The following is a 14,273-nucleotide window of genomic DNA, read 5'->3' as shown; positions in this document are numbered from 1 at the left end:
TGTTGAAATGTCACCCAACTTAATTATGAATATGAAGTTCTGAAGTAGTAAGTCATGAAAAACAACCAGTTTGTACAGACTAAATTGGATTTTGTATCTTTGTGTTAGTCCTCTATTCTCATCTGCTCTTTTTCTTTGTAGGGGGTCTATGAAAATGTGCATTCACACAAAGCACTTTAAATCTTAGTCAAAACCCTTCCTCCAAAAGTGTACTCTCAATTCCAGTGGTTTCCATACATGATGTCATCACATTCTATATCATTTGTTATTCAATATCTAAATTGTATTCAATATCTAAATACTTACCCAGGGCCCTGAGCAGTACTGCATAAGACCCTCAACAACTAAATCAAACAAAAAAGTCTTCAATTTAATATGCAAATACAAACATCTTCACTGTGTTAGTTCCTTCCACTTCACCAGTTTCTCCAGAAAAAGCTCAGCCAAAACCAGAGTAGTGTCTATGAAAGTCTGAACAGTTTCATTTTCTACTCAACCGTATCTCAAACTATCCTGGTAGTCAGAACAGAATTTTATGTTTAATATCAGCATTGGCAACGAAATCATAGAAAAATAGGGCTGGAAGAGACCTTGAGAGGTGTTCTAGTCCATCCCCTTGCACTGAGGCAGGACCAAGTAAACAAACGATTCTTGACAAGCGTTGTTCTAACCTGTTCTTAAAAACTTCCAATGATGAGGATTCCGCAGTCTTTCTTGAAATCCTATTGAAGAGTTTATCCTCATAATTAGAAAGTTTCCCCTAATATCTAACTTTAGTCTTCCTTGCTGTAGATTAAACTCATTATTACTTGTCCTACCATCAATGGACATGGAAAACAATTGATCAGTCCTCTTTAACAGCCCTTAATATACGTGAAGACTTATCAGGTTCCCATCTGCTCCCTGGTCTTTTTCTTTAGACAACACAACCAGCTTTTTTGTTTGTTTTAAACCTATCCTTACCGCTCAGATTTTCTAAATCTTTGTAATTTTTGTCGCCATCCTTCAGACTCTCCAGTTTGTCCATGACCTTTCCTAAAGCATGGCACTCAGACCTGGGCATATTATTCCAGCTGAGGCCCCTCCAGTGCCACACAGAGCAGGACGATTATCTCCCATCTCTTATGTACAACACTAGTGTTAATACAACCCAGAACAATATTAGCTTTATGCAACTGTATCACATTGCTGGCCCATATTTAATTTGTGACCCACTATAACCTCCAGCTTCTTTCCAGCAGTAATACTGCCTAGCCAGTAATTCCCAATTTTGTATTTGGGCATTTCATTTTTCCTTTTTAATGGAAGTACTTTGCACTTATCTTTATTGAATTTCATCTTGTTGAAGCCAGACCAATTCTCCAATTTGTCCAAGACCTTTTGAATTCTGATCCTGTCCTCCAGTGTGCTAACACCCCCTCACCCCCAGCTTGGTGTCATTGCAAGTTTTATAAGCATACTCTTCTACTCCAGTAACCAAATCATTAAAACAGTGATTAGTGCCAGAACCAGGACAGAACCCTGGGACCTCACTAGACACACCCTCTTAGTTTGTCAGTTAACCATTGATACTATTCTGAGTAACCTTTCAACCAGTTGTGCACTCACCTTATACTAATTTCATCTAATCACATTTCCCTAGTTTTCTTATGGAAATGTCATATGGGACGGTGTCACAAGCCTTACTAAAAAACATCAAGGTGCATCGTATCTACTGCTTCCCTGCTATCCACTAGACCAGTAACCCTATCAAAGAAGTGATGTTAGTTTGGGATGATTTGTTCTTGCCAAACCCATGTTGGGTATTCCTTAGTGTCCTATCATCATCTAGGGGATTGCAAACAGATTGTTTAATAATTTGTTCCAGAATCTTTCCAGGTACTGAAGTTCAGTTGATTGGTCTATAATTCCCTGGGTTCTCTTTATTCTCCATTTTAAAGATAGGTACTAGGTTTGCACTTCTCTAGTCCTCTAGGACTTCCATGAGTTCTCAAAGATAATTACTACCTGTTCCAAGATTGCTTCAATTAGTTCCTTAAGTACTCTGGATTAATTTCAAGTCATCAGAGCCTGATGAATACACCTAACTTATCTAAATATTCTTTAACTTGTTTTTTCCTATTCTGGAATATGTTCCTTCCCCCTTGTTAATATTAACTGTGTCAATTAACTGGTTACAATTAACTTTTTTAATGAAGATTGAAGCAAAGAATACCTTAAACATTTCAGCCCTCTTGATGTCATCCCTTATTAGACCTGCATCACAGCTAAGTGGCAGACCTACACTTTCATCTTTCATTCACTCCTAATTCATTTATAGAACTTCTTATTGCCTTATGTCTCTTGTGTAACTTACTTGTGCTTTGGCCTGACTTTTCCCCTACATGCTTATGCTATTCTTTTGTGCTCATCCTTTGATTTGTACATGTTTCCACTTTTCTGTAGGATACGTTTTTGATTTTCAGGTCATAAAAAAGCTCCTGATGAGATAGAAGAATAGTAAATAGTGTTGGCCTATCTTTCTTTCCCAGAAAAAAAAAAATCAGATGCCTTCCAGTTCCTTCCCCAATCTCCATTAGGAGAAATCCTTATATACTTTGTGCGTGCGCGCACCCCCTCCCTCCACAAAAGTATGCTTCATGTGCCCCAAATAGACTCATCCATCACAAAATATTTACTAATCCTTGACACTTGAGCAGACAATTTTGAATACAAATACCCCAGAATCAACGTTGACTGCACAGATCTTGGCCACATCTTAAACTGAATCAAAAGGGTTTTTCTCTCACACGTAGATTCTATCAGGTTCTCATATCATGGCATCTCTATATCTAACTGTAAGAGAGTCAATGCCCTAAACTGTTTTAACTTTAAGCTTAACCTCTGGCAAACTGACTTCACATCTCACTGAGAGTTTTATTAGCAGAGAATTTGGCCCAAGTGTTGAATTGCTGACACTTGTAATTGATACAACTAGACTCACATGAAGTTACTTACATGCCCTGAAAAGAGGAGAATCAAGACTACTCCTTGCAAAGAGTTGGCTGAACTCTGTATGCCATAAATTCAAGCAACAATGTATCTAGGAGCCTTATATCATCCAACACAACACAGTACAGAAATGGAAGACAAGAAAATAAGGAAAGAAAGCGGGAAAAAGCCTACTAAGAGTTTTATGGAACAAAATCTAGAGTAATGAGAAATTATAAACATGAGCAAACAATGAGACTTCAGTACTCATACTACAGTGATGGGAAGCAGCATAAATCCTTAAGGTACATCTATCTACTACTTTTTCCTAAGGCCTGAAGGTCTCTAATAAGAACAGTGATGTAATCATTTCTTTTTACAAAGCCTTTGGAAGACTGACTAGACTGTTGTAAGCTCTGGGCTTTTCAGTAAAAAACGGATTAAACTAGAATCCAATAAAAACAAAAAAACTCACAGAAAGATAATAGATTATGCCTTATGTATAGGGCCCTACCAAATTCATGGTCCATTTTGGTCAATTTCACAGTCATAGGATTTTAAAAATCACACATTTCATGATTTCAGTTATTTAAATCTTGAAATTTCACAGTGTTGTAATTGTATGAGTCCTGACAAAAAAGAGGAGTTGGGGGTGGAGGGCGGGGAGGGTGTTACAAGGTTATTGTAGGGAGGGTTGTGGTACTGCTACTCTTACTTCTGCGCAGCTGCTGGCGGAGGCGCCACTTTCACAGCTGGGCACCCGACCAACAGCCGCCGCTCTCTGGCCACCCAGCTCTGAAGGCAGCGCAGAAGTAAAAGCTGGCAATATCGCAATTCCCCCTAAAATAACCTTGTGACACCCCACACAACTCCCTTTTGGGTCAGGACCCCAAATTTGAGAAATACTGGGTCTCCTCGATGCCACATTTTTCATGGGGGTGAATTTGGTAAGGTCCTACTCATGCAATACGTAGGATCAAATTATTATACTTATCACAAGAGAGGACACAGTATAAACACATAAAAATCTGTAATTTTTCAAAAATAAAGAAAGCATGGTACTACTCTAATAGCACAGTTTATGTACGCAAGACAGTGAGCATTAGCTTGACATTAGAAGATCAAGCTTAAACCAGATGTTAGGAAAAATTTCTGCCAAGGTTATTAAAGCTGCTAAGAAAGTAAGGCAGTAACCAAGTCATTGAAATGTACAAAACCCTACCAGAAATCAGAACTTAGCATTTATTTGAAGCACTAGAGTAAAGCTGGATCAAGTTTTTCAACCAAAACTTTTTTTAAGCTGAAAAATGCAGATTCAAGTTGAGGGAAACATTTTGTGAATTCGTGTCTATTTCAGCTAATTGTTTCAGTCAAAAAACAGCTTTGGAAGTGGGGGAGGTAATATCTTTTATTGGACCAAGTTCTGCTGGTGTGAGAGACAAGCGACCTTGGAAGCTTGTCTCTCTCACCAACAGAACTTGGTCCAATGAAAGATATTACCTGACCCACCCTCTCTAATATCCTGGGACCAATCTAGCTACAGCTACATTGCAAACATGTTTTTGGAAGTGTCAAGCTAGAGTCACAAAACCCCTTTTACTCAACAGCACAGGGGTTAGGGCACTCACCCAGGATGTGGGAGACCCAGATCCCTGTTGGAGCTGTTTTACTTAGTATAAATCAATATCCTCTAAGCCAGAGAGACACTGAGAATGACACTATGGCCTGATGGTTAGGGCACTTGCCAAGGAGTAAGAACACCCGGGTTCCATCCCCTACTCTGCGGAGGTAATTCAAATCTGGGTCTCCCAGATCCCAGGTGAGTACCCTAACCATTAGGCTAAATGCAGTCCTCAGTACTACTTCCTCTGGGGTTTTGTGAATCTAGCCCAAAATTTCATTTGCTTTTATTTAAAAAGTTAACAGTGCCCAAAATCAAAACTAAACATTTTGGTTGACCTAAAATGAAGTCTCTTCCAACTTTAGTTCACAAAAAATTGTGTTTTGGATTGACACAAAACAAGATTTCAGAACTGCTCGTAAATCAACTCTCTCCCTCCCTCAACAACAGTTATTTACACAGCTCTGCAACAGAGTAGGTTTCAGGTTGCTTCCAGCCCCTCAGTCTAATCCAACTAGTTATGTCAGTACCTGAATATCTGCACTATGGAAGTGTTTGAACAAAGGATCAATAGGTTCAGGAATACTTTTCTTCTTTTTGATGATTTCCAGCATAGGCAAAACTTTTTTCCAATAATAAACACTTCGTCCAATGTATTCCCTTTGGTCATAGAAAGAATTTAGATTCCTGCCCTGTGAAGGAAGCAGAATAGAAGAGTGTTTATTTTAGGGAATTTCAGCTATTAATTAGATATTATTCAAACTGTTAACTTGCTTCAACTACAGTCTTCAAAGGCTCTGGTATTGTCTTATGCACCTCTGACTTCTCAGGTGAGCCTCATCCAGTTTCCGTACAAGCCTACATAATGCATGCAACACATGCAGCTAGAAAAAAAATTAGATTTTAAAAGAAGGGTACCAAATGACTATTGGAAAAAGAAATGCAAAAAGTGATTTCATTTGGCATAACATGATCAAGTGAATATTTACTACATTTTCAGTTTATTTATATTAATTGCTAAATTGTGCTAAGAATGATGTAAAATATTTTACAACACTTCAAACAGAAATATGTAAGTTATAAAGATTAAGTAAGTTACAGCGTTATTTAAGTTATAATAAAGGTAAAAATATTTTTTGCCAACTTACTGTTTTCTGAAGACATTTTGCCCAGTGAACAATTAGGGCAGGTTGAAGTCCATGTTTCCCCAGTGCTCTGAGAGTGTTTATTTCATGCTGGACTAGAAGCCTTAATTTTGCCGCTGTTCCTGGTCTGAAAAGTAATGAAGACACATTGCCTAATTAGCCTGCTGTTTTATGGAACATTTTTGCTTGTCTATCTATTACAATAATGAAGATAAATTATTAATATAATGCAGATTATTGGTTTTAATCCCCTTTTTGCCTCCCATTTGCCATATATCTGCAGAACTACCCTGATCGCAGTGTGCACCCCACATAGGCCCTGAAGGATTTAGGTAGGCCTGTGAGGCCAATTAACATACTGGCAGTACTTGAGAGAACGAGAAAGCCAGTTATAACTGATAATGAAGTCCTATAGGAGCAGGCCTGGGTGATAATTATTAAGCCAGTTAAGTTGGAAGCAGAAAAGGGCTGCAGGGAAAGAGTCTGCAAGCACTGTCTGGGGAATAGAAGATGTAGGAAGTAGTCCAGGGAGGCAGGAAGGAGTCTGAAGGAGTAGACCTTGGTTGCCAGCTACAGGGTCTCTGGAGGATGGGTCTGGGTTCCCCTACCAAGTATCAAGGAAGGTGAAGTGAAATCTCCTGAGGTAAGGGGTGTAAGAACAGAGCCCAGCGACAGATGGAAGATCTGCTATATCGTCACTGGACTTTTACACAGGAAGGGGTGGGCTAAAATGTAATCTGGTTGAAGGGCCAAGTTGCTTGAAGAGAGACCACTGAAGTGACAATGGGCAGCGGTCACCACACAGGGAGTCAGCTGCTATGCCACGCCAAAGCCACAAGGAGATGCTCCTGAATTGAGTGAATCCCTTTACATACACCAATCCATTTCTAAAGGTATGTTGCCACTGCAACTACAGTTGTTATTGCAGCATAGGTAGGTATACTGTACTAGCTTTAATCATTGGTAACAACAATCGTGAGGAAGTGGTGGCATGGACTTGTATTTGGGCTAGCTGCCCAAGTGTACTTGTGTTGCTATCCTGCGCTGGAGCCCGTGTCACCACATTTTCAGTACTATTGTTACCCTTTCTGGTTAGTTTAAAGATAGCCTACCCATGGTACAATGACATCTTCACTTGCAGCATAGAAATACCACAGAAGTCTCTTTCAAAACTCTCAGAAATTTTTACTAACAAAATTTGAGCGTCTAAGATTGAAGATGTTGACATAATGAAGTACATGCTACAAGAGTCTACAGTCACCTGACTAAATGCTAAGATTCTCATGCTGGAAGCGACTTAGATTTAGTAAAATGCAAAATAAAATAAATAAATAAATAAATAAAAACAAAAAACCACTTACACTGTTTTTTTGTGAATAAGGTTATTAACAGCATCCCACCAGGATCTCTGCCTTTCACTACAGAGCTGTCTGCTCACTGGCAGTGGTAAAAATTGAGGCTGATGTGAACTGTAGTGAGCATTAAATGTCTCTTGTAATTGTAAATGGCTAGTAAATATCACTCCAAGTAGAAATACCTGTTTTCATAAAATAAATACATGTTATACTGTGCAATTCTCCATAGCGTAGTAAATTTCAGTGCTTAAACTGTTTCCTTACTTCCAGGTCCAATATACAGATTGTTTCAGGAGCATTGGTCTCAAGTCTTGATGTTTCCTGAGGCAAGTGAAAAAGCTGTTTTAACCACTTGCGTATTTCAGGGAAGACTGACATGGAGTTCCACTGTAAACCAAGCCATGTAAGGTGCTGGAGACAACCATTGTGCACTCGAACTGCGCCTAAACAGAAACAGATGATTGTTTACTTCTAAAGCCTGTATCAGCAGTATCCACGCAAACAGTAAACTTACCAAAACTGCATTTTATTCCATTTAAAAAAATCCTTAAGTTATGAAATCTTTAAAAAATGATAATCCAGCCAAACACTTTGGTTTCCTGCCTTTGAATCTACTTCTCTTTCTATGACTAAGCCCCCAAGTCCATTCCTCAGAAGCAAATAGATCCCATGTGTTATGTGTGGAGGATAATTTTATTTTAAATATAAAAATGCCATCACCACCTTATGTATGCATCTTATGTATTGCTGTAGTCGTGTTGGACCCAGGTTATTGGAGAGACAAGGTAAGTGAAGTAATATCTTTTATTGGACCAACTTCTGTTAGTGAGACACACAAGCTTTCCAGATCACACAGAGTTCTTCAGGTCTGGGAAATGTACTCAGAGCATCACAGCTAAATACAAGGTGGAACAGACTGCTTAGCATCAGTAGTTAACGTATTTCCAGGGACCACTAAGGTAAAGTGGCCCATTAATATCCCTCCAGTCATAGGGGGAAAAGGAAGAGGGAAGCAGCTGCAGACATTGTTAGTGGGTTACAGGATGGGTGAATGCTTTTCATAAAGCAATCACTATATTTGACCTATCAATCCCCATCTGCAAAAGAAACATGCACAACGCTTTCAAAAGACAAGACTGGGAGTGTAAATTCATAACTTCATTAGACACTAAAAATCACAGACTGAACTGAGACTCGCTTTATGGTTTACAACCCTCCCAAGCCGCTCCCCCCGCCCTCTGACTGGAGAGGCATTAACAGGCCACTTCCCCTTGAAAGGGGTTAACTACTTATGTTAAACAATCTGTTCCACCTTGTATTTAGCTGTAACACTCTGGGTAAGCTTACACTGCAATTAAACACAAGTGGCTGGCCCGTGCCACCTCACTCGGGCTTGCAGGGCTCAGACTGCAGGGCTGTTTCACTGCAGTGTAGATTCCCAGGCATGGGGTGGAACCTGGGCTCTAAGATCCTGCAAGGTGGAAGGATTCCAGAGCTTGGGCTCCAGCCTAAGACTGAAAGTCTGCACTGCGATGAAACAGCCCCATAAGCCCAAGTCATGTCACGGAGGTTTAATGGCAGCGTAGACACTCACTCAGAGTACATTTCCCAGACCTGAAGCAGACCTCTAAGTAAGCTCGAAAGCTTGCCTCTCTCACCAGCAGAAGCTGGTCCAATAAAAGATAACTTACCCACCTTGGCTCTCTAATCAGCATCTTAAAACGTTTGTGTCTATGTTTGCATTTCTAAGCACTCGAACAATTACCTATGCTTTGAGGAAGGTAAGTTTGGCAGAAGGGGGCCATGAGCTGGTGACAAAGAGCATGAAAACTCCAAACTTCATTGCAAATGAAATCTTACTATCTCCATGATTTTGCTCTAAAAGTTCTGATATTGTAGAATTAGATGGAGTGTTTCAGACATCACTTCAGGCGTCGTAAGTGCACATGCTGCATCAGCCTTAGAGATTAATGACAGTCACTTGGCAGCATCCTAATATTTCATTTTAACCACTCCTTATTCCCAATCTCCACTTTTTTGCACTGTATAAAATGAATGTAAAAAGAGTAAGCGTGTTTATTTTTAGCTATCAGGTGAACAATGTATGTTTATACTGGGGCAAATAAGTTTATAAATTTAAGACCACCCAGCAAGGAGTGGCCAGTAAGTCTGCACAACACACATACTTAAGATGAAAGTAGGGAGGCTAGAGAACAGTATTTAGAACTGCAAACTCACTGGCCAATGGAATACCTTTCCTCTAGATCGAGGTGTCATCTCTGTAATACTGCATACACTGCCACCATCAGAAGGTCCTGAGTTAGCAGTCCTTTATTTTAACAAAGGGGTTGCTAATAGATTATCCTCTTCAAAGAGCTATGGCTCTTGAACTTACTTACTCTCCATTTTTTCGTCTCACAGCTAGGTTTAATGATCTTCTACAGATACTCCAAGCCTAATATACTTCCCCTCAGGCATTTCTCTGAGAAATGGGTTGCTTGTCTGAGGCATCTGTTTTAATATTTGATAAAGTCTATGTTATAGCCATGTTGTAGATTATTCAAATAGCAACTTTGACAAAGGCCATTTATCCTTGGTTGCAGTCTGTATTATCTGCATGATTTTTCTTCAAATCAGAAGAAACATCACACTAAGATATAGAGAGTAAGTGTAAAGTGTTCTTAAGGGATGCTTCTTACCAATATCATATCTGCCTAGCTCCACATGGTCTGGTCCCTGTATACAGACATTTCTGATATTATCAGTGCCAAGGAAAGTTCTCTCTCTAGGAGCTCCATTCTCAAAGAGTGCATCGAATAAAGTAGATTGCCCACTTTCGTTTGCGAAAGACTCCACAATCTCTTTGTAGAAGTCTTGCTTGCCATGGCTTAAGTTTAGCAGCATGTGACCTGTAAAGCAAAACATATTCATGCAGAATTATTTTAAATACGAGCAGTGCAGTGAAGTAAGTTGCAAGCATGTCTCATCCCGTCATTAATCCAACATGTCAAGGATTAAAGATTTTGGTTGAAATTCAGGCCCCAGTTAAGTCCATGGGAAAACTCCAACAGACATCAATTGGGCCAGGATTTAACCCCACGTTTTCAAGTCTTTTTCATGCCACCCTTTGTGCGGCAGTCAGACCAAAGAATTCTTAAATTCAATCATCTACACACAAAGATATGGAAGTCTTTGTAGGACTAGTATAGCAAATAGGAAAGCCATAATTCTTGGTATTCCAGGGGCCCTGGAATTACCTTCAGTATAAATAGCTATGGCTTAAGTAGAATGGCCCTTGCAGAGCAAGGAAATTTCTGAAAAGCAACTCATCCTAAAGTCCTTTAACCACAATGCATTCCCACAGCACAGTCCCTAGCCTAGAATTCACAACTTAGATTAATGACAAAGAAAAAGGTGGCTCAGAAACAATAGATGGTGTGATGGGGAAGGAAGACATGGTAATAATAATAGGAGCAGGGCATAACTGGTAGTGACTGTAGGGGCTAGGGCAGAAAGGATTTTAAGGAGACTGAGGTAGCAACTTCCAAAGTTTTATAGTCTATTAAAAAATGTGAAGAAGAGTTTCTGTAGTTTAAGAACATTGAAACAGTTCAAAAATGAGTGCTAAATTAAGAGGATGATATGGGAACTTAAGTGTGTCATGATCAGACTTGCTTTTTATACAAACCTACTTGAAGCTTTGAACATTTTTCATGAATTTAAATAGCAAAATGTTTAATTACGTTTAAATTTCAAATCACTAAAAAACCTCTCTTGTATATACCATTTGGAAAATAACAGATTACTAGTTTTGTTTTAAACAGTTGAAATTAATATTCTTGTTACCAGACTGGCTCTGTCGATCACAGGCTAACATTTCCAGCATATCTTGTCCAGCTTGATCTGCCTTTATTAGTTTTGTCTTCGGTCTAGGGACCTGGTGGGAATTACACAAGAGTCAGGAACTAAGTTACTGCTTCAAAAGTTAAACTTCCCTCTAGCTTTTTGTTATAAATTTTGGATTTTCTATTTTTTACTATTTATTGAACATGAAGGAAGTTTGATATCATAGCAAGTTACTATTTTTCAGTTAGCAGACACCACCTTCCAGTCCCCCCAAAAGTTCTTCTTAATTAGCATTTAAGTATGTATTTTTGCTAGACATCTCTGGGAGGTGTAAATTAATAGCAAGATTAAGCTGGCATGAATACAGACTATTCCCAGATTACAGGTGCCAAGGTGGAAGGAGATATTTTGATTTAATAAGGTGAATGACTGAGGCCCAAATTCTTTGCTGTGTCCACAACACGCTGGGTGTGAGGCAAACACATAAGGATCTGTATTTCCTCAAGGCTGGGGCCAATTTTACACTGGCAGGTACATGGTGTAGTTGTAGTCAGAGCAAAGGTGATAAAAACACTAACCTGTTAGAACCTGATTACGGCAAGAGATAAAACGTGAACTCACCGATCCCAGTTTTTCTACAACAAACTGAAAGGTGGTAAAATATTGCCTTACAGCTGTAAGACATGTACATAAAAGTACTGCTCATCTGAGAACTACAGTTCAAAATAAAAAATGAGTCCTATATCAACTAATGCATAATAATACAAAAACTTAAAACAGCTTACTTGAAAAGCTATAAGGTAACACAAAGCTGCCAGTTCAGATACAGCTCTCCATTGCTTCTCACTGTGCTGGGCCATCTTCAACAAAAGAGTTCCAGCATACATATAAAAGTGACCTCTCATTTCCAGGAATGTAATAGACAGCTCATCATTTCCTTTCACATATGGTTTCACAGACTGAAGAGCGTGATCAAAACTATAGTACGAACAAAAAGTCATTAAAACTAGGGATAGCTGCATACTAGTGGTTTCAGACTTGTTGTTCTGGAAGTAAGATTACTGAACTAGTATGTTTGCATGATAGTGAATCAAATGGCTCAATGCACCAGACTCTCAAGTTTTCAATGCTCTGAAGTTGCTTTTTTAAGTACATTCTACTCCCATGAGTGAATCTTACACTTTGGTATCTTGTCCCCCCCCCCCCCCCCAAACCACTTCTTTAGCAAGGACACAATCCCCCAACACACCCCTTGAGTCAGTTCTCCCACTGGCATTGCCTCAAGAATAAAAGGAATTATTCAAGAGACACGGCTGCACCTCGTAACCTGGTGTTGAGATGAGGACAGAAGAGTGAATCATTTGGGGCAAGATTAGAATGAAAAATAGTAAGTGGTGGTAAAAGGGACATGCAGAAGGTGATTGGTACTAAGTGAGCATATGATCTGAATTAACCAGAGCCAGGAAAAATCTGAGCATTAGACTTTTAAATGTAGGAGGTGGTTCTGCAGGAACTTGAGTAGCAGCTACAATCTGGTACCTGAAGCACATGCTGCACAAACGCCACTCCTGGAAGGTTTCCCAAATGCTAACTAGGTCAAAACATTCTTTAAGTGATCTGACGAGATCATAGCCCATTTTGGAACTGTTTCAGATGTATTCATTCAAGCCCCATGGGATAAGATGGCAGGGAAAAAAAAAACCCCCAACAACCCAAATGAGTCTACAGATAATACTGCCAAGAAATACTATTAGATGAGAGGCTACGTAGTAACAGAGTATCACAGCAGTAAAAGCACAGGACACTATGTATTTCTCATACCACCCATTTGACTGCTAACCAACCTAAACCTGTTTTGCTTCAGAAAGTTAGAGGAGATAACGCAGTACAAATGATATGACCTACCCCTTGTAAAGCAATATTTTCCAATCCTATAGTCTGTGTGTCCTAGCAGGCACTAAGTAATCAACTACACCAGGCCTGCACAACTCGTAAAGTGGTGAGGGCCGCATTACTCCAAAGAAAACAGCTGAGGGCCAAACCCCCCCAGCCCTGCGGAAACACCCCACCCCAAAACTAGCCAGCCCTGCAGAAACAAACCCTCCTTCCCCAGCACCACCCCATCAAAACAGCTGTGGGCCAAAAGGGGAGGTTGGGGGTGGGGAGGTGATACTTGATTTTAAACCAACCAGGGGCTCCCAGCTGAAGAGGTGGCTGGGAGCCCTCAGGGGCAAATTAAAGGGCCCAGGGCTCCAGTGGCTGGGGGAACCTGGAGCTTTGTGGGGCTGGGACAGGAATTTAAAGGGCCCAGAGTTCCTGACGCTGAGGTGAGCCCGAGCCTTTTAAATCCCAGCCCCAACCCATCCGCTGGAGCGCGGTCGGGATTCAAAGGGCTCTGGGCTGCCCGCAGACGCGGGGAGCCCTGAGCCCTTTAAATCTCAGCCGCGGACGGGAATCTCTGCGGGAAGCCCAGAGCCCTATGAATCCCGGCCGCGGCTGGGATTTAAATGGCTCTGGGCTCCCCGCCGCTGCCAGCAGCCCAGAGCCCTTTGAATCCCAGCCACAGGCCGCACAGTGAGCCTCCGCGGGCCGCATGTGGCCCATATGTTGTGCAAGCCTGAACTACACACTTTTCTTAAAAGTAACTTCCTTTCAAATTTTAACTACTCCACAGGTAACAAAGGAGCTAAGGAAAAAGATGACTGAGTATGGACAAGCACAGTTCTCACTCAAGCAGAAATACTTGACTATGCACAATAAGTTCCTTAAGCCTAATGCTTTTCCCAAAAAAGCCTCCAGCTCGTGTCCTGGAATCCCATCTACTGAACAATTTACAGATAAATATCTACTTGGCTGTTCTTGGGAGTTAAATTTTTCAGATGCCTGAGCCAAAAGCATGAGACATTTCAGACCAGAGGGAAAATTTGTTTGAGAAGTCTAGTTAACACACCACAGGAGTTTGGAAGGAAAGTGTCATCTCAACATTGGTTGCAATTTTGCTACTGGGATACAGTATGAATTGAGAGGTTCAAATACAAATATTCACACACTGAAGTAGTTCTAAAGAATTTTTACACCAGACACTGAGACAAGACTGTACGCAAGCTGGTAAGCACTTCCTTTGTCTTTTTTGATGACGAAATGTCCTCCTATGCTTAGGGCCCTATCAAATTCACGGTTCACTTTCGTCAATTTCACAGCCACAGGGTCTTAAAATTGGCCAATTTCATGATTTCAGATGTTTACGTCTGAAATTTCATGCTGTTGTAACTGTGGGGGTCCTGATCCAAGCGGGGAAGGGAGGGCGCACAAGCTGTTGTAGGGGGGTTGAAGGAT

At 40.4% G+C, this 14,273-nt stretch overlaps 1 protein-coding gene across 2 annotated transcripts in view; it reads right to left on the bottom strand.

Moving 5' to 3' along the window:
* The window catches only part of LOC127033562 (E3 SUMO-protein ligase RanBP2-like), a 64,349-nt gene that overhangs the window by 37,018 nt on the left and 13,058 nt on the right, over positions 1-14,273 (bottom strand). For both annotated transcript variants that reach the window (XM_050921499.1, XM_050921492.1), the window contains exons 7-13: positions 11,723-11,915; positions 10,938-11,028; positions 9,791-10,000; positions 7,356-7,534; positions 7,098-7,273; positions 5,740-5,863; positions 5,122-5,283 (exon numbers count right to left, since the gene is read on the bottom strand). In XM_050921499.1, coding sequence (XP_050777456.1) covers positions 5,122-5,283; positions 5,740-5,863; positions 7,098-7,273; positions 7,356-7,534; positions 9,791-10,000; positions 10,938-11,028; positions 11,723-11,915 — 1,135 coding nt within the window. The remainder of the gene's footprint in view (positions 1-5,121; positions 5,284-5,739; positions 5,864-7,097; positions 7,274-7,355; positions 7,535-9,790; positions 10,001-10,937; positions 11,029-11,722; positions 11,916-14,273) is intronic.

Source organism: Gopherus flavomarginatus, chromosome 1 (assembly GCF_025201925.1).
Source record: "Gopherus flavomarginatus isolate rGopFla2 chromosome 1, rGopFla2.mat.asm, whole genome shotgun sequence".
Classification (NCBI taxonomy): Eukaryota; Metazoa; Chordata; order Testudines; family Testudinidae; genus Gopherus; species Gopherus flavomarginatus.
The sequence above is the reverse complement of the archived record's forward strand: the minus strand, read 5'-3'. Positions and strand labels throughout refer to the sequence as shown.